General features: G+C 26.1%; 1 protein-coding gene across 3 annotated transcripts; it reads right to left on the bottom strand.

The window, feature by feature from the left end:
- Positions 1 to 1,503: 1,503 nt before the first annotated feature.
- Positions 1,504 to 18,430, bottom strand: LOC136077956 (uncharacterized). 3 transcript variants are annotated; one of them, XM_065792386.1, is made up of 4 exons: positions 18,231 to 18,430; positions 17,541 to 17,671; positions 17,217 to 17,277; positions 1,504 to 1,656 (listed from the first exon to the last, which is right to left on the bottom strand). In XM_065792386.1, exons 2-4 carry the CDS (start codon positions 17,619 to 17,621, stop codon positions 1,553 to 1,555), a joined length of 246 nt encoding a protein of 81 aa, XP_065648458.1. In that variant the 5' UTR covers positions 17,622 to 17,671; positions 18,231 to 18,430; the 3' UTR covers positions 1,504 to 1,552. The 3 variants fall into 3 exon arrangements, with proteins under 3 accessions (XP_065648458.1, XP_065648456.1, XP_065648457.1); XM_065792384.1 differs by lacking the exon at positions 1,504 to 1,656 and adding an exon at positions 14,113 to 14,288; XM_065792385.1 differs by lacking the exons at positions 1,504 to 1,656; positions 18,231 to 18,430 and adding exons at positions 14,113 to 14,288; positions 18,060 to 18,218.
- Between the last annotated feature and the right edge of the window lie 1,573 nt (positions 18,431 to 20,003).

Here is a 20,003-nt window from a genome sequence, read left to right as displayed (position 1 = left end):
ATATAAAAATAAAGTTTTAAAAAGCAAGTGTTAGTAGAGTTATACTTTGACAAAAAAATTGAATCTAACAGCAGAAAAAAGAAACAAAATAAGAACATATCAATCCAAAATAAGAAAAAAAATAATTTAAGTATCAATGCTCAGAATTTTTTTAAATGAATTTCAAAAAAGTAAACAAATTATAATAAATAAGTAAATAAATAAAAATGTTTGATTCAGCTATAACTGATAATCATTTACTTTTACTGATTAAAGTTATTTCAGAAAACTACTCAAAAATACACTTTCATCATCTTGGCAAAGAAGTAACAAAAAGGTTTAGGAAGCAGTTGACTAAACTTATCTTATTCAAAAATCAATGAAAACATTTATTTTTATTATACCATATATATACAGTAGACTCCTGATAACTCAAACATTTAAAAAATTGAACTTCCAGTATTTGCTGGGACACTTAAAGGTCACGAGTTATTAGCAGTTATATATGTATATATATAATATGCATATATATATATATATATATATATATATATATGCATATTATATATGTATGTATATATACATATATATATATATATGCATATTATATATGTATATATATATATAATTATATATTATATATATATATATATATATATATATATATATATATATATATATATATATATATATATATATATATATATATAATCTAGTATATTTATGTATACACTTACATAAATGTACTAGATTAGTATATTTATGTGTGTGTGTGTATATAGTTAGTATATTTATTTGTATTCAAAGAAAAATCTATTAAAATTAAACTAAAATATTTATGAATAATAAACTCTAGAAGGAACCTCTGAGTTGTGTGTACTCACAGAGCTCAGCTAATAGTTCATGCAGCAGATGTACATTACCAGTATCTATTTAAAGCAAATTTTTATAAGAATATTTATATTAAACAGATACTAATCTGCCTATCATGCAGTTGTGTTATTAACCTTCTAGCACACAGCATAAGATAATTAAGAACTAAAAGGTACATAAATTGGTTATTAAATTTTTTCAAAGATTTTATTTATCTTATAATATACTTATACATATTCCTAAAAACAAAAAGAAAAATATATATCGCCTAATATAAATTTTATTTAACCTAATATATATATATATATATATATATATATATATATATATATATATATATATATATATATATATATATATATAAATATATATATATAAATATATATATATATATATATATAAATATATATATATATATATATATATATATATATATATATATATATATATATATATATATATATATTAGGTTAAATAAAATTTATTTAACCTAATATATATATATATACATTATTTATTAGGTTAAATAAAATAATATATACATATATATATAAATTTTATTATATTAATATATATATATATATATATATATATATATATATATATATATATATATATATATATATATATATACATATATATATACTAGCAGTAAGCAACCCGTAACATGGGTAATTAGTAATTAAATAATTGCTTATAGTTAATGACATAAAAAGACTACATTAACATCCGTTAAGTTTTTTTTTAAATCTTTTACACACAGCAGGTAATATAAAAAGAAAGTCAAGTAAAGCCTACCAACACCTAAAAAAAGAAATGAAAAATTACAATTTTTAATTACAAAAGTATTATTTGCATTTTATTGTAAGTAGAATTAGGATAATAATATAACAGAAAATATAAAGAATTAAAAAAATAGCTATAACAGCCCAGCTCTATCAACACAAAACACAGTAACAATAGCGCATAGCATAAGATATTTGTAAGCACACATTACAGACATTACGATGTCTCTCCAAAATAATTTAAAAAGTAAAGATTATAAAAAGGCTAGACTACTTAACTTAATAACACCACAAATTAATAAGATATTTTATCAACTAAAATACTTGAACTAAAAAGATTTTATTTATTACAATATTTAATAATTATGGTTAAACAATTTGAACAATTATATCATAAATAGCAAGCAACTCGTAAAATATTTTATATACATGGTTATTATCAATTGTGGTATTAAGAAATACGTAAGAGCTCAGTAATTACATGTTTTATTGATGCTCCCTGTACTAATTCTCATTTAACTCTCATCTAAGAGAGGGAGAGAAAGTGTTTCCAAGCTTCTCTCTAACTGTTGACTAATGATTTATAGAGTAAATTTCATATCATTAAATTTACTAAATTAAAACCATGTTTCAACAGTAAGCAAACTAATCAAGTGATGAGAAAGGCAACTAAAAAAAAAAGAACATAATTATGTTTGAATTTATTAAAAAATTTAAAATCATTTCAATTTGAAACTGCTATCAACTGTTACTATAAATAGTAAAATTCATTCTTAGTATTGTTCTGAAGTGTTTAAAATCAAATAAACAAACATTAACACTGCTTGACACTGAATTCTGGCATTCTGGTTTTTCTGCTCGCTGAGCAGCATTTTTTACATTTCAACAATGACTAATTTCATCTTGCCTAGCTCTCTTTCATTTGGACAACAATTATTTTCGCCTACTAGAATTTACACAAATATATCCTTCCTCTATTATTAGCCATTTTAATTTCACTGTATTCTTTAAACATACTACCAGTAATATTACTATTGTTATAATTGAATAATAAATAAATGTAAAAGAATCTTATAAACTGTGATCTTTTCTAATCAAAGACTATATTTTAACTTAAGATTAATTGAAATCCATATATATATATATATATATATATATATATATATATATATATATATATATATATATATACATACATAAGTTGTTTATCAAAAAAAAAAAAACATTTACATCAATAAATTATAATTTAACAAAGTATCTAGACTACAATACAAAATCTAAAAGCGTAAAAAATGAAGCAATATCAGTCAGTATATTTTACTCTTAAGTAATAAAAAAAAAAAAGGAATTCAAGAGTATGTCTATATTAATATTTTTTAAGAGAAAATATTCATATACAGAGAAATATAAAGGTAATTCTACAGTTAAGCGGCCTAAAATAATTTTATTTTTTCGCTTGTTGCGCACTGTAATAAATTATCACATCCGCCTAAAATATCACATCACCCATAGAAACATACAGTTCATGTTCCGAGATCAGATCATCCAAATATGGTAATAATATGATGTCATTCAAAAATTATTCGAATAACTCAATCATGAAAACTCCTCATTATTAAATTTTAAATCGTGGTAGTAGAATTTTTATTGTGTATCATTTTATTTAAAAATATACATAATTAGACTTCTAAAATTTTAAAGGCGGTTTATATTGAATATCGATATTAAGTAAGTTATTTTATATTATATAATCTTTTTACGAAACCATTTTTATTTCTTTTCTACCTAAGTTATACATTGAGTGATTATATGGGCTGGGCACTCAATCTAAATATGTGTATATATATGCGTATATATATATATATATATATATATATATATATATATATATATATATATATATATATATATATATATATATATATATATGTGTGTGTGTGTGTGAATAAAAAGTTGACTGGTCCCTAAAATTTTGAAAATAAAAGTTCTTCTAAAGTATGTCAACCTGGTACTCAAAAGAAGCGAAATTATATAAAAACTTTAAAAATAATAATCAATTTACAAAAAAATAACTTTTTTCTTAAATAAATGCATAAAAACTATTGTTTTTAAGCTGAAAATAAAAAAAGTCATTATGTTCAAGTTTTAAAAAAATAGTTTTTTTAAACATGCTTCTTTTGTAAAGTGATTACTGTTTTTGAAGTATTTATATAATTTCGCTTCTTTTGAGTACCAGGTTGACATACTTTAGAAGAACTTTTATTTTCAAAATTTTAGGGACCAGTCAAATTTTTAAGGGTCTTGAGCTACCCCTAAAATAATTTTTTGTTCAAAAAAATTTTAAACCTAGTGTTTTAGTATTATATAGAACAAAGTAAAGGGGTAGGAACAGGTTTTTTTCAAAAGTGTTGTTTTAAGAGCTACCCTAATATGTAACTCCTGTTATATTGGCAAGACATCAAAACCAGGGGCGTGGTGGCTCTAAAAAGCCCATGCGGGATTTTTATTAAAAGGCCTATATATGCGGGATTTTACCATATATGCTTGATGTAAAGGCCCATACGAAAAGAAAAAAAAAATATATATATATAATTAATATTATTGTTTGTAATACTTCAAAATAAAAATGGTAACAACACAATGCAGGGACCACGTTTTTGTTATGATTTTCTTAAAACACAACTTTACCGCAAGCAAATACGATTAGTTTTTTATTGTTTGAAGAACATAGCCTAACACAAATTTAAAAATCAAAGATTTTAATTTTTCTATTACTATATGATATATATTTTATTGTACAATAATATAAATTTCTTTACATTATGTAAAAAAAATTTTCTAAAATAAATATTGAAAATCTTGAAAAATAAGAAATTCTTTTTATTTTATGAGAAAATTCTTTTTAGTTTATGCTTTTGTTTAATTCGGTGTTTTTAACTTTTTTTAACATTTTAGGATAAACTCGCAACAGCTAAAATGCCGCTCTAAAAATGGTGCCGTTATTGACATAGTTTAAACATAAAAGTTTTTATAATGTAGTTTCATTTAGCAGTTCATCTTCCTTTTTTAAATCTGTCTGAGGACAGGATATTACAGAGTGATTTCTTTATTTACATACAATAATATAAACTGTATAAAGATTAAAAACTTTTTTTATTATTGAAGAAGTTTATATCTGTTTCGAAACGTTACAAAAATGCAAAACATGAGTTCGAATTTTATTTATATAAAACGTTTAAAATTTAACACCAAAACATTTTTCTTAAATAAATTAAAACGCAATACAATTACTATATAGTAATTGTATTCTGTTTTAATTTATTAAAGAAAAATATTTTAGGAATAAATTTTAAATTAAGTTAATTTAAGTCCAACAATAATAATACCTATTATTATTGTTGGGTCTGCTGACTTTCTTAAATTTATTTTGTCAACATTACGATCGTTAAAAACTGTTTATGGGTTCATTATTTTCTCATGAAAAAAATATCATAATAAGTCTTAAAACATCTACTTTGTTTTCAGAGCAATGTTATTATTATGCAAAATACTAATATAATTGCGCCTAAAGTCGAAAACTTTAAATCAAGTGATTAATAAAATTTTATTTGTGCTTACATAAATATTTTAAATGATTGTGGAATTTCTTTAAAATGTAGAAACAATTAAAATTTTCCAAAAGGCCCATATTTAGATGAAAAAGTGAAAAGCCCATGCGGGAATCCCGCTTAGCCTCTGGGGCCACCACGCCTCTGATCAAAACTGATTATGACTAGTATTTAATTAAAACTTTTTCATTATGAAAAAATTTGTCATTTTTTTAAGATGTTTATTTTTTACGTATTCATCATCTCAGTTATTATGCAAAGTACTTATAATGCGATGCAATTGTTGTGTTAAAAACTAATATTTTAGTTAATTTGTTAGTATATCTAACTATTTAATGCTGATATTGTGTTTTTTAACCTTTTTTTTGGGCTCTATAATAAGTATTTTCTTTATAATTCAATAAATCATCTATTACTCACCAAAATATTTGACTTTAGATTGCACAGTATTTTTCACACAGTTCAAATACCATTCCACCCAATACAATATTTTATTAGGGAAAGCTTAAGTTTATTATTCTTCTGCAGCATTGAATGAAGTACTTTAAAGGTTCCCATCTATCAATTAATGGATATAGCAATATGATTATATGTAAAATAAACATTAAATGTTTTTTACATATAGTCATAATGCTAATATCTATATATAAGCTTAGATTTTGTAAAAAAAAAGTATTTTTCTAAACTTATTATAGACATCATAAAGCATATTGTTGAGCTTTAAACTACTCTAAGGATATTTTGAGCACATTACTAATAGTATATAAGTATACTATACTTGTCTACTATAATTGTATACTTATCTGCCAATAGTAGATAAGTATACTATACTTATCAACTAATAGTACTGTGCTCAAAAACAAAAACCCATACTGATAGTTAATAAAGAGATTTTCAGAGGTTATTCAAGTTATTAAAGATTAGTAGTGTTATACAAAAAGATAAAGTCTTAGTTCTTTTATATAACTCTGTCAATCTCTAATAGCTACCTAAACTGTACTGCTAAATTTTATAGTAATATGATGTTTTCATATAATATATTATGTTATATTATTACTTCAAAATTAGGTTTTGTGACTTATATCACACAGAACTTTGTGATATATATAACATTTAAACAGGAATTTAAAAAGAGCAACTAATAATTTCTTTTTAAAAACAAAAAATTAATAATATACTCTCTTAACAAAACCAAAACTTTTCTTTATAAGATAATTTAATTGAACATTAAAGTTGATTAAATTCCAAAAATATAGGGTATAAAGTAGACAGTAAAAAATCTTTTAGTGTACTTTAAAATTAGGTTGCGAAGATTTGCGTATTTTTCATATGTGTAACAGCCTAATAAGCATTTAGTCAATTATCTTGAAATGAATCAAACATTATTAGACCCAAAGCATGGATTCAGGAAAAGAAAAACATGTTTACCAAATTATTATTGTTTTTATAAAGTCATGCTTGACAAATTTATTTTTTTTGAAAAATCATGCATTATCAATTCATTATTGTTTTTAGAGGGGTACCAGAATTTGTTGACAACGAAATATATATATTAGGGATATGACAATTTTGCAACCCTATATCTCCATACTAAATTTAGTGGAGATTTTGTGCAAAAATCAGAAAAATAACAAGCATTTTTACTATATGTCAAAAAAGTTCACCCCCCAATTAAAAAATATTTGTAAATTTTTTTTAAAAAATGTAGTTTTGCAACACATCTTCCACTACTTTATAGAAACCAATAAACATGTATAATTAAAATTTGTCTACTGTGTATTTGACAATAAGTATTTAATATTTAGTTTTTCTATGCTATGGCATAATGGCATTAAGTCTTGCATCACTTTCACAGCACGTTCTGCACATATATTTGAACGTTGTGTTGGTATTGGTGTTGGCTCAGTGGACCAAAACCTTTTCAATGATTTCAATGCTTTAGGATGCTCATTGCATGCTTCTAATAGATTAACCAAGTCTGCAGGATTGAAGTAGTGACCCCCAAACCATATATCACCCCATGAACCACAGATGAAGTCACATGCTGCTTGAGCTGATTCTGATTCTTGGTATTCTGGTAATAAAATGTAAGCAAGTAGAATAAAAATGGCTCTCGAATTCCACCTTGCATTGCTTATAGCAGGAAGTGATTTGAAATTAACTTTTGGAAAGTTACCTGTGCTTTTAAACTTTCTATAACATGCTATTAAGTGATTCAGGAAATCCATGTCATCTCTCCAGCGAGTTCGCTTCACTTTCATCGAAGGATTTCCAATATTACTAAACAATAGCTTCAAGTTCTCGTAATCTTGCTGCAACCTTGTCACAAAAGGGTAATGGAGATATGGTGACATTGTCGATCCTTCAAAAAGATCATTCATGACATGTTTCAAAAGAGTATCTAGAATATGGTGTTGGCATCCAATAAAAACAGGCTTTTCTAGTCCAATGGTTTTAAAATGTTTCTGTAACCGTGTAACTACACCATTTCTTAATCCTGTATTTGTAGATGTTGTGTCAGATACAATCATTTTTATGGCTGGCCACAGCTCATACTCATCTAGCACATGCTTTATCCCATTATATATTGTTTCACTTTTTCCATTCATCATTTCCAGAACAGCAAGCCTAACCTCTCTATTTTCATTTTTCAAAACAACTACTTGGTGTTCCATTTTCTTTATTTGTTTTCCATCAAAGTGCAAAGACCACTTTTCATTTTTTAGGTTTTCCATATAATTTGCTTTCAACTTTTCTCCTTCTTTCATAACACCTTTGTAGATACCACTTTGCGTTGGAGTATGAATAGAAATACCACTTTCTGAAAGAGTTTTACAGACTTTATGTGCTTTTTTGGTACTAATCTTAGCAGAAATCACTAAATTTACTGCTGAATTTGTTTTTTGTTTTTTAGATGATGATGAAGGACCTTCAGCTTCGATATCACTGCTGGAACACTGCTCTTCACTTTCTGAAGGTTCTCCTTCACTAGCTGATTCAACAAAATCTTGTCCTTGACTGATGGACATTTGTTTCTTTATCAACACTAATTTTCTTGGATGAATACATTCAGCATCTTTAATTGTGGTACAATATCCAGCTCTTCCATTTGTTGACTTTTGAAGACAATAAAATTCTTTATCTTCCTGACACAACCATTCACCTTTCTCATCGGTTATGTCAAACAATCGTGTAAAATTTTGAGTTCCGGGTTTTCGACTATCTTTGTCAAGTTTTTTCAATACATTTTCTATTTTTCTTTCTGCCGATTTCCCTTGTTGAATAGGAATATTTAGCTTTCTCCATAGCAATTTAGTTTCTTCAGCCACAATTGCAATTCTCTCCTTTCTACTTTTCACATTTGATGACAAACTTTTAAATCCATCAATGATACGCTGTTCTGTTGGCATCTTCTTCATTTCACTAATACTTTTAACAACAGTAGTACATTTTCTGGAAGTTTTAGCTTTTTCAAACCTTACTAAATTTGATTCCCAAACTTTCTTATTCTTGTTTGAAGCAACTCTATTTTTGGACATAATGTTCAAAACACAAGACAACAGTTTGACAAAGTTAAAGAAGGCAATTCCGGTTATATACAAAAAAACAATTATAAAATGCTGAAGCACTTCCGCGCGGTCCAACAGGGTTCAAATCGAAAATTGCAGTTATTAAAAGTTTCAGTTATCTCGTAAAGAAATCTGTAGAATTTATGATGTTTGTGATCACAGTCGTATATTGAGTAAGATTGGGTTCTTTATTATATTTCTAATTTATAACTCACTAAAAAGATAGGAAAAATTATTTTCAGATTGAGGGGTGATCTTTTTTGACACTTTACATAAAAAAAATATATTTTATGTTTATAAATATAATTTCTCCACTCATGGTTACATGGGGAATAAAAAATTCTTAAATTTTTTTTTTAGTCATACCCCTAATATATATTTAACAGTTATTTAGTGAAATAAATTCTTTGTAGCATTTCATATCAACAAATTTATTATATTTCATTTTAATTTTTATCACTTATTATTTTTGTAGTAACATTTAAAAAAAATAAGGTATCAATAGTGTTATTCATAAGGTATCAATAGTCTTATTACAAAACAAAAAACTTTTTCTGGCATTTTAGTTTTGGTAGCAAATTGCTACGGCTCATAATTTTACAGACTAATATTACTAATTCTTTAAGAATTAGCAGCTCTGAATCTGTTGTTATTGGAGACTGCTTGGATAAGAACTATTTTAATACATTTGCTTAACTTGACAAAGCGTTCAACCATATCAAATACTGAGTTCCAACCTATCTTGCAGAGGTATAAGTTCATATCCAAATTCTAGTTTTACATGCTTCTGCAATATATCATCTATTTTCACACGTAATTTTTTAAACAATTTATGGTGCAAACTTTTTTTGAAACTGAAACTGAGCTATTTCAAATTTGATGTAGCCCAGCTCTTCACCTTTATTAAGTTCTTGACTGTTGTCCTCATTGTCATCCTCCCTATTATTAATTTCAGAATTATGGTATAAAACTTTATTTGGTTTCACATAAAGTACCTCCCCCACTGCAGGCCTTGTTAAGAAACAATATGCCATTTGAATTTTGCACAAGAAATGGCAATTTTACATGCACGCTAAAACTTTTTTAAATTATTATTTAAACAGTCTTTTAAAATAGTTTATGTGGAAAACATTAGGCAGTAATTAATTGTGGTAATAATATTTGTGAAATATTTTTTTTATTAGATAAAAAAACTGATAGTTCAAAAAATTTGTTTCTATTTTCCGTTTTTAAAAAAAAAATTAATTTATTTTATTATATTTCAATTAAATTATTTATTAAATATTAATAATCACAAATTTATTTTATTAGATTTAATTTAAATTCTTTTGAAAATTTTAAAACACTCTGTTTTAAATTTTTTTTTTTTACTGCTAAAAATTCTGTTGAAGAAAAGAAAATTATTTTTAATAAATTTAATTGAAGTTACTTTAAAATGTTTGTATTATATTCAACTGTCTTCTTTATTTATTTATAGTTTCAAACCAAGAATTTCTTTTCGTTCCGTTACGAAAGTGCTTATATACAAAAAAGTGCTTAATTCACTTTTAGCTGTATATAAATACATTGCTGGATAACCATAATCAAGCCTGTATGCAAAATTATTAGATTTGTTCAAAAATTTTACATAACAAATTTATGAAAAGATGGTTTTTTCAGTTTTGAAATTGCTTTTTAACAAAGTTTTTTTCTTTATCGCTAATTTTTTGAATTGATAATAGAATGAATGTCTATGATCAGTTTATGAGTAGTATGCAAAGATTTTGTTAAAGCCAAAATGTTAAAAAAAAATGTTGATAATTTTTATTTATATTTTGAGCATTAAAAAACATAAGCATAAACAATCACCTCCTCATTAAAAATAAATAAACATAACATTAATGTTGACTAAATACTTAGCTTAACTTTTACTTTGAATTGCATAAAAGTTTATGTAATAAAATATCAAAACTTGCAACACTTCAATAAAAATTCCAAACTTTGAATGCTTAAAAATTTACCAACAAAATCTAACAATATTTATAATAATTGATTAAACTAAAACTTCATTAATAGCTTTGATTTCATACAGGTTCAATCGCATTCTATTGTTAATGATTACTTTATTTAAATTCAAAAAACGTCTAAACGGATAATTTTAAAATATCCGGATATCCGGATATTTTAAAATTATCCGGCCAGATAATTATTATATACAAAACCTTCAACAGGTATTTTATTCAGGGATGCGGAGTCCCAAAAAGGGACTGGGGATTTGAAAGTCACAAAAAGATTACTTTATCCTAGTTTTTTGTATCCCGGAGCTCTAAAAATATAAATAAATTATGGAATACTAATAGGAAAAAAATTAAGACTTTTAGGTTAGAGGAACAATTGTTTTTTGAGCCCGGAGTCCTTAGGTGTAATGGCGGCAAAGACTCCAGGACTACGGGCTTAAAAAAAATAAGTTTCAAGTCAGTGAATCTCATGCATTGTTTTATTATAGCAGATAATAAGTCAACAAACATGTTTAGAGCTTCTGGACACTACAGACTTGGAAAAAATAGAGATATAAAGCCAGAGTCCTTTTTGAACTCGGCATCCCTGATTTTATTAAACCAAATATTACAAAATATCACCATAGTAAAGATTCTACAATGACAAGTTTTGTTTGGAAGCTTTTAAAATAAATGATCCTTCTGAATCGATAGCAATTTGCATTCCATGTGGAAAACAGATTAGCAGGGAATCTAATAATTCTGGTCAAAAATCGTTTTCTACAATACTGCACAATCGCGCCAAAAAGTTTCATTTAAAACAGTATGAAGAGGAAAGAAAAAATAATATTGAACCTTTAGCATCTTCAACTCCACAAGAACGTTCAAAAGGTAGCATGCTAATTTTAAAGAAAATGTGTGAAATAAAAAAACAAATTTTTTTATATTTGTTTTTTTATATAAATATAGCTGGGAAATTTATCAATATGTTAGAAAGCTGGGAAATTAATTCAAAAAGAAGACATAGTTTAGTTAAAGATAGTGCTGCTAATATGTCTCAAGGAAGTAAACTTGCTCAAATAACATCAGTTCATTGCACAATTCATTTATTGCAGCTTGTGATTAAGGATACAGTTTTTTCCCAAAGATTAGTAATAGATTTATTAGCGAAAGCACGTAGGATAGCAGGCCGTTTTAATCATTCATCAAAGCATGTACAGAATTTAAGTTATTACAACAACAACAACATGAAACACCTCTACTTTTAGTGCAAGAACGACTTCAGAAGCTTAAAAGAGCAGTTCAAATATATTTAGCTGATCATAATGAGCTGCCAACATTCACATCAAATGATTGGAAACTCATTGAAAGTCTATTGCATATTTTGAAACCTTTTTATGAACTTACTAAGTTTATGAGTTCTGATGTTTGTAGTTTGTCAACAGTAGTTCCAAATATATGAACTTACAAAGATTTTTATCAAAAGTTGATCAAAAAAGATGATACAGTTCAAATAACAAAACATCTTCTAGCATCTTTAAATAACAGATTCTTTTCTCAAGATAATCTAGATCAGTGGTTCCCAACCGGTGGTCCATGGACCCCTGGGGGTCCATATGAACTTTTGAAACGGACCACAAGGTAAACGTAAATTCAAAATAAATTTGAGTTATTGAATTTTAATTTTGATATTTTTCTCTGTCTTAAAGAAAAAAATAATTCTTAAATTCAAAATGTAATTCATGCTAGGCAACATATGTTGCACAAAATCTGTGTAAGCCAATTCGACGTTAACCGTCAATGACTTGCGGACCACTATGAAACAATAAATACTTTATATTATTCTTACATCCGTAAATTTTAAATGCTATATAAAATTATCTTATCTTATGGTAAAAATATTTTTCCTAACTAATTGGTTTGAAAGAAAGTAATTTGTATTATTTTCTTTGAATAGTCGAGAATATACTTCTCTCAAATGAATTATACAAATCTCGAGTTGATATATTACATTATTTTATATTATTTGTTAAATTCTTTAGATGTCTAAAAGTAAAAAAAGGTCATATTCAGATGAATATATGAAATATGGTTTTACCTACATGCTAAAAGAAACCATTTGCTACCTACAGTGTGTTATTTGTTATAAAGTACTAGGAAATGACTCTATGAAACCCTCAAAGCTTGCTATTCACTTGAATAAGTGCCATCCTGATCTTCGAACAAAAGATTCTGATTTTTTCAAAAGAAAATTTGAATCACTGAAGAGGTGTAAGTTGGATAAAACTGGGATTATTCACCAAACTCAACAGAATATAGTAGATGCATCTTATAAGGTTTCATATATAATAGCACAGAAGAAAAAAGCTCACACATTGGCTGAAGAAGTTATACTTCCATCTACAAAAGAAATCGTTAGATTACTATTTGGAGAAGAAGCTGTAAAGAAGATAGATAATATACCTTTATCAAATACTACAGTCAAACGAAGGATAACTGACATTTCATCAAATATTAAAGAAAATGTTATTAATGAAACTAAAGAATCACCATATTTTTCTATTCAGTTGGATGAGTCCACAGATGTAAGTTCAATGGCACAATTAATTGTATTTTGTAGGTATATTCACAATAATAAATTCAAAGAAGAATTTTTGTTCTCTTCTTTCCTTGAAACAACAACAAAAGCAGCTGATATTATGGAAATTATGAAACAGTTTTTCAATGACAATAAATTACAATGGAAATATTTGTTAGGAATTACTACTGATGGAGCTCCTGCCATGATGGGTTGTAAGTCTGGATTGCAGACTAGGATAAAAGAGATTGCTCCAAATGTAGTGGGTGTACACTGTTTTATTCATAGACAGGCTTTGGCAACCAAAATATTGCCAGGTAGTTTGAAAACTGTATTTAATCAATTGGTCAAATTAGTGAATCATATAAAATCTTCTGCTTTTAACACTCGACTTTTTACAAAATTTTGTTCTGACCTAGATGCTGAACAAAATAAGTAATTGTTTTATACTTCAGTGCGATGGCTTTCTGCTGGAAATTTTTTGGAAAGATTTTTCAAGCTTAGAAACGAAGTGAAAGAATTTTTATGTCAAATGAAAAGTGGACTGGTAGAATATTTTGAATTTGACAATTTTGAAATAACAACTGCTTATCTTGTGGACATTGTGGGTCATTTTAACAAGTTAAATTTGCAACTTCAAGGCAAAAATGCTAATGTCATTACACACTCGGATAAACTGAAGGCATTTATTGAAAAGCTCAAACTGTATAAGACTAGAACCAATAATGGAAATTTGATAATGTTTCAAAATTTAAATAGCGTAATTGAAAAAACTCCATCAACATTACCATGACTACCAAGTGATAGTAAAGATTCTTCTACCTGAAGAATTGGAGGAATCATAATGATATTGTGCACCAACGCATTTTCAACTGCAATGCTGCTACCACATTTACTTAAATTCTTCATTGCTATCATTACTAAATGAAACCTTTAAATCCAGTATTGTTTTATAATTAAGAACACATTTAGGGGATGTTAGCATGAAAAGTTGTTTTTACAACCACCCAAATATATATATATATATATATATATATATATATATATATATATATATATATATATATATATATATATATTTATATATATTTATATATATATATATATATATATATATATATATATATATATATATATATATTTATATATATTTATATATATAAAATAGGGTGTGACATCTGCCCCCTGTTCTAAAAAGATCTGTTCATATTTTTAGAACTTTTTATAGGTTCTCACAAGCAACTTCGTAAAAATTTTAAAATTTAAGGGAGCACCAGACCATTGAACACTTACCGGGCCCCTAATATTATAAAAAAAGATTTTCAAAAGAGTGTCATGTTGAGTCTCAAAAGAAGCAAAATTATAAAAAAAATTTAAAAAATCATAATTATTATTATTAAAAAAATCAAAATTTTATATATATATATATATATATATATATATATATATATATATATATATATATATATATATATATAAAATTTAGAGTTGAATGGAATAAAATTACCTTTTTTAACTAAAAATGGAAAAAGTTAATTTTTATGATAATAAGTCCAAATAAAAATCCTAATAACTTTTCTAAAATGATAGTTTTTTTTTTTAATTTTTATATAATTTCTAAGTATTAAATAATTTTCAAAACCCAACATGACATACTTTTGAAATACTTTTTTTATATAATATGAGGGACCTGGTAAGCATTCAAGGATCTGATGCTCCCCCTAAATAAAAAAACTTTTATACAAGTTTAACAAAGTTGTTTGTGAGAACCAATAAAATGTTTCAAGAATATGAACAGATATTTTTTAGAATATAGGGGGCAGATGTCACACTCTAATATATCAGCCCTGGGCATTAGGAAAAATGAGGTCAGCAATTAACTACCAGGGATATGGTTCAGATTGAACTCGGAACTACTTGCTTATAAGACGAGCAGTCTACCACTATACCACTACTGTATATAAATATATATTTGGGTAAAAAAGATATATATTTAGGTAAATATATATATATATATATATATATATATATATATATATATATATATATATATATATATATATATATATATATTATATATATATATATATTTATTAGAGTGACACAAAATGTGTAAAAAAAAAAAAAAAAAAAACTCGCAGTACATTTTCCGGTTCAATCAAACTTAGAGACTCTACAAAAAAAATTTCTGATTCCTAAGTGATCAGGAAGAGCTACATGTAAATTTGACAAATTTTACGTTCCAAGCATTTTTTATTTCTTCACTTTTTTTTATTATCTGCAAACACTATTTGAAGGCTAAAAAGTTTGTAACTAAAGCACTAGAACTAGAGATTTTCCCCAGGTATGTAACAGTTTTTCCATGCATACACTTTTCAAAGGATATTAAACAAAAATAACAATGTTTTAGGAATGATTACAAGCATCTTGTTGAATATTTGGCATATTACATGAACGTTAAATCTGAGAAATTAAATAACTTTTACATCTTTCAGCCTGGCGCCTGTTACAATGCAAGGTTTATGGCCAATACAATATACTTTTTAATGCTTGATATGACATCCACAGTCGTTGAATATCTGACTCCTGAAAAGAAACATGGTCGCAAGGGCAGCATTTATTGTTGCTATTTATTATGAACCTGCCTTTCTTAAATCAGGCAAAGCAGAGCATGCCGTTCTAAATGATTTTAATGCACTTAAAATTGCTAAAACAATTAAAACAAAATGGGATTATGAAGTTGGAAACTCACTTCATAAAAGCATGAGTAACCACACTTGGTATTTGTCTCCTTAAGTTGTCATACCATCGCTAGGTGATCCTCATAAGAACGCAGATGCTAAGCGTTTATTCATTGAGAAGCTTTTAAAATCTCCAGTTCCTAAGATATCAGAGATTTCGGTAGAAGCTCCATCAGCTGTTATTGTTTCCAGTGATTGTAGATTAGAGGACTTAATTACAAAGGAGAGTTGGTTTTTTTAAATACTCACAGGTCTTACCGAATCTGTTCGAGTGACATACTTCAAGCGATTTCTTAGCGCTAGATTCATACAAACATTTCATTCAGTTAGTTCGCAATCTTAGTATGACTAACAACTGCGCAGAAAGAAATATTAGCTTAATTGAAAATTTTGTTCACACTTCCCACAATGAGGATCTGAGACAGAACATTCTTTCAGTAGTAAGGGATCATAGAAAACTAATTACAAAAGATATGTCGCTTAAGGAACTGGTAAACCTGAAACCTAGAGTTGAAAAATTAATGTAAAATAATATCCTAAAAACAGTGTTTTATTTTTTCTTAGATCAAACAAAACTATAGCTATAAACATATTTTAACCTCAATTTCTTATAAAATTGTCATCTTCTTAAAAATAAAGTCTTTATTTTAAAAGTGGGGTGTGGGAGCATGTGCCCCCCCCCCCTAAAATTATTAGATCACATTTCATTATTTTGTCCAATTCTCAGGGCCGACGACACTCTGTGTTGCCGGCCCTGAGAGTTGGAAAATTAATGTAAAATAATAGTTAACTGTAAGATACTACAGTGTTTTTTCTTCTTCTTAGATCAGAGATCAAACAAGAATTTAGTTATAAACACATTTTAACCCGTAAAAATAACATAAAGTTCAGGCAATCCTCAATATTTGAAAACTTACATGAAGCACTTCCAACGAAGAAAATTAAATAAAATTTTGTATTTAGACTAACTGATTGTTGTAGAACAGGTTAAGCAACTGCGGTTTTAGATTTTCTAAAAATTTCATTTTTCGACCCTAATTTGTGTCACCCTAATATATATATATAAAAATATATGTGCAGAATGCATGATAATATGATAAGTTTTACCTTTTTTGTCTTCATCTTTTTTTACATTAAAATCCACACTATATTCATCTTCCACTGGAATCTGAATATAATAAGGATGCAATGATCAATTTATTGAAGTTTTATTTAGCAAAATTATATATCATCTATCTCAAAAAGCAAGATAAAGTTATGCAAATAATAAAATTATTCAAAAAAATCTTTTAACAAGTAAATCAACACACAAAATACACTCATTTTAAAGAGCTAAAATTACATGATAATAATTATACTGAATAATAATGAAATAACTAAATAATTAATGTATTATTAATAAATTTTATCAATATAATTAAATAATAATACCACATGATCAATTATAGTCTGGCTAATTTTATTACTATTATCTTGAACGGCAAATATATTAATTGGATTATTGAGTTCCATTGTTAACAATATGAATTGTTAGTAGAAAATAATTAAAGATTAGTGTCAAACTAAAAATAAAAAGTAAAAATATTATTAAAATAATTTTAAAAATTATCTTTCAAAACCTAAATACATTATAATAGTTGATATTAATAGAATATCAAAATTAATTATAACATCATAAGTATTATGAGAACTTGATTTAATTCAGTTATATAATGTTAGGAAAATCTATACAAACTGTTAACCTCTGTGACTGTAATTAAATTTCGGTATCCTAAGTTAGGATTCCTAACAATATCAACTATTATCAATATATTTAAATATTTAGAATAGTAATAAAGTTTATTGAAATAATGAACACGCAAATATTTAAATATATTAATAATAGTTGACATTGTTAGGATAACAAAAATTAATTATAACTTCATAGGTTTACAATATTATACATTATACCTGCACACCAACATGCGTCTTGCATACAAGAGCCTCTATTTACTTTTCTTTATTTTTCAAAACCAACCAGTGCTTCTTCAAGAGGCACAGAGTGGTTTAGAAAAGTAATGTGGAAAGTACTATAACATTGATTTTCGAATATCAAATGCCTAAAAAAACAAATATACATACTTTACTTGTAATCCTTATCGAAAGTATATCTTCTTGCTTTATACAGTAGGCTTTACCAGAGGTAGATAAATAATTATTTGGTAGATTATATTACATTTATCAACCTTTGTCAACAACTCGCGTGATAGACTCGCAAAACGAATTCGTTACGTAACTTCATTACCTTAAATGGATGATCCCATCTCGGAACATGAACACTCTCGAAAAACCGAAATCGAGAATGCGTTTTCAAGTTATTGCACTTAGAAGTGTATCTAGTACGTCCGAAATATTTATGTACAAAAACAATAAAATTAAAAACGCAACGATCAAGATTCATAAACGGTTTGTAAATAATATACTATAAATGAAGTCAGCATTAAATGGTAATATATTTTAAATTCATACTTATGAAATTTTGATCTTAATATATTGCTTGACAATGATTATATAGATTACACATGAGGGATGTGATATTTTAGATACCAAATACCAATACTTTTCATTATTTTAAATGTTACATATGGGGGATGTAATATTCTAGAAGCCTGGATAAGGGGGATGTGATATTTTACATAGGAATTTCAGCTTCTTATTGTTATATATATATAGATTATACATGGGCTATGTAATATTTTAGATAACAAATACTAATACTTTGCAGTATTTAAAATATTACATAGGGGGGTGAAATATTCTAGAAGCCTGGATAAGGAGGATGTGATATTTTACGAAGGAATTATAGCTTCTTATTGTGATATATATATGTATATATATATATATATATATATATATATATATATATATATATATATATATATATATATATATATATATATATATATATATATATATATATATAGATTACACATGGTGGATGTGATATTTTAGATACCAAATACTAATACTTTGCAGTGTATAAATGTTACGTAGTGGGATGTAATATTTTAGAAGCCTGGATAAGGGGGATGTGATATTTTACATAGGAATTTAAGCTTCTTATTGTGATAATTAGTCAACACATATACTGAAATAGTGGTAGCTCTTTTTTATTTCTTTCAGCTTTGTTGGAAGATGTTTAAAAATATATGAGATATATATGTATACAATTTATGTTTATTTACAAAGCTTATAATAAATTTACAATTTTTTGTATTCTTTATTTTCATTATTTTTTTTAGCTTTTTAATGTTCAATTTAATCTTCTATTTAATTTAGATGCGATTGAGCTAACAATTAAAAAATGCAAAATTGTTCAACAATTATGGAAAAAATGAACATAAAAAATTTGGGAATTGCGATTATTTACTGTTAACTAATTTGAAATCAAAACAGCATGTTGATTATTGTTGTTTTAAGCCCACTGCGACATCGAAATGCTTTCGCGAATATTTTAATCATTTCGACAACGAAAAAATTAAGCAATAATAAAAAATTTATATTCGTACACACTTATATTTGGAATATTTGGTTTCTTTATTTACTTAATGATACAAATGCTTTAAACCGTGTCCCACATTGTACGACGAGGATTTCAACAACAATTAAAAATCGTGCTTGATAGCGAGGAATTTAACAAGTTTAAAATAAGGATGAAAGCGTGGTGGTTTAATTAAAATGATTAAGTTAGATAATAAAATTGACTATATCGATTGGCATATGAAAGACTTTTTAATTTCAATTCAACGAGTCGTACAAACGCGTAGCCGTGGTAACAAAATTCCAAACATAAATTGCCGGTAATTATAATATTTTGCTGAAATTCCTATGTAAAATATCACATCCCCTTATCCA

The sequence above is a fragment of the Hydra vulgaris genome, chromosome 03, assembly GCF_038396675.1.
Source record: "Hydra vulgaris chromosome 03, alternate assembly HydraT2T_AEP".
NCBI classification, from domain to species: domain Eukaryota; kingdom Metazoa; phylum Cnidaria; class Hydrozoa; order Anthoathecata; family Hydridae; genus Hydra; species Hydra vulgaris.
The sequence above is the reverse complement of the archived record's forward strand: the minus strand, read 5'-3'. Positions and strand labels throughout refer to the sequence as shown.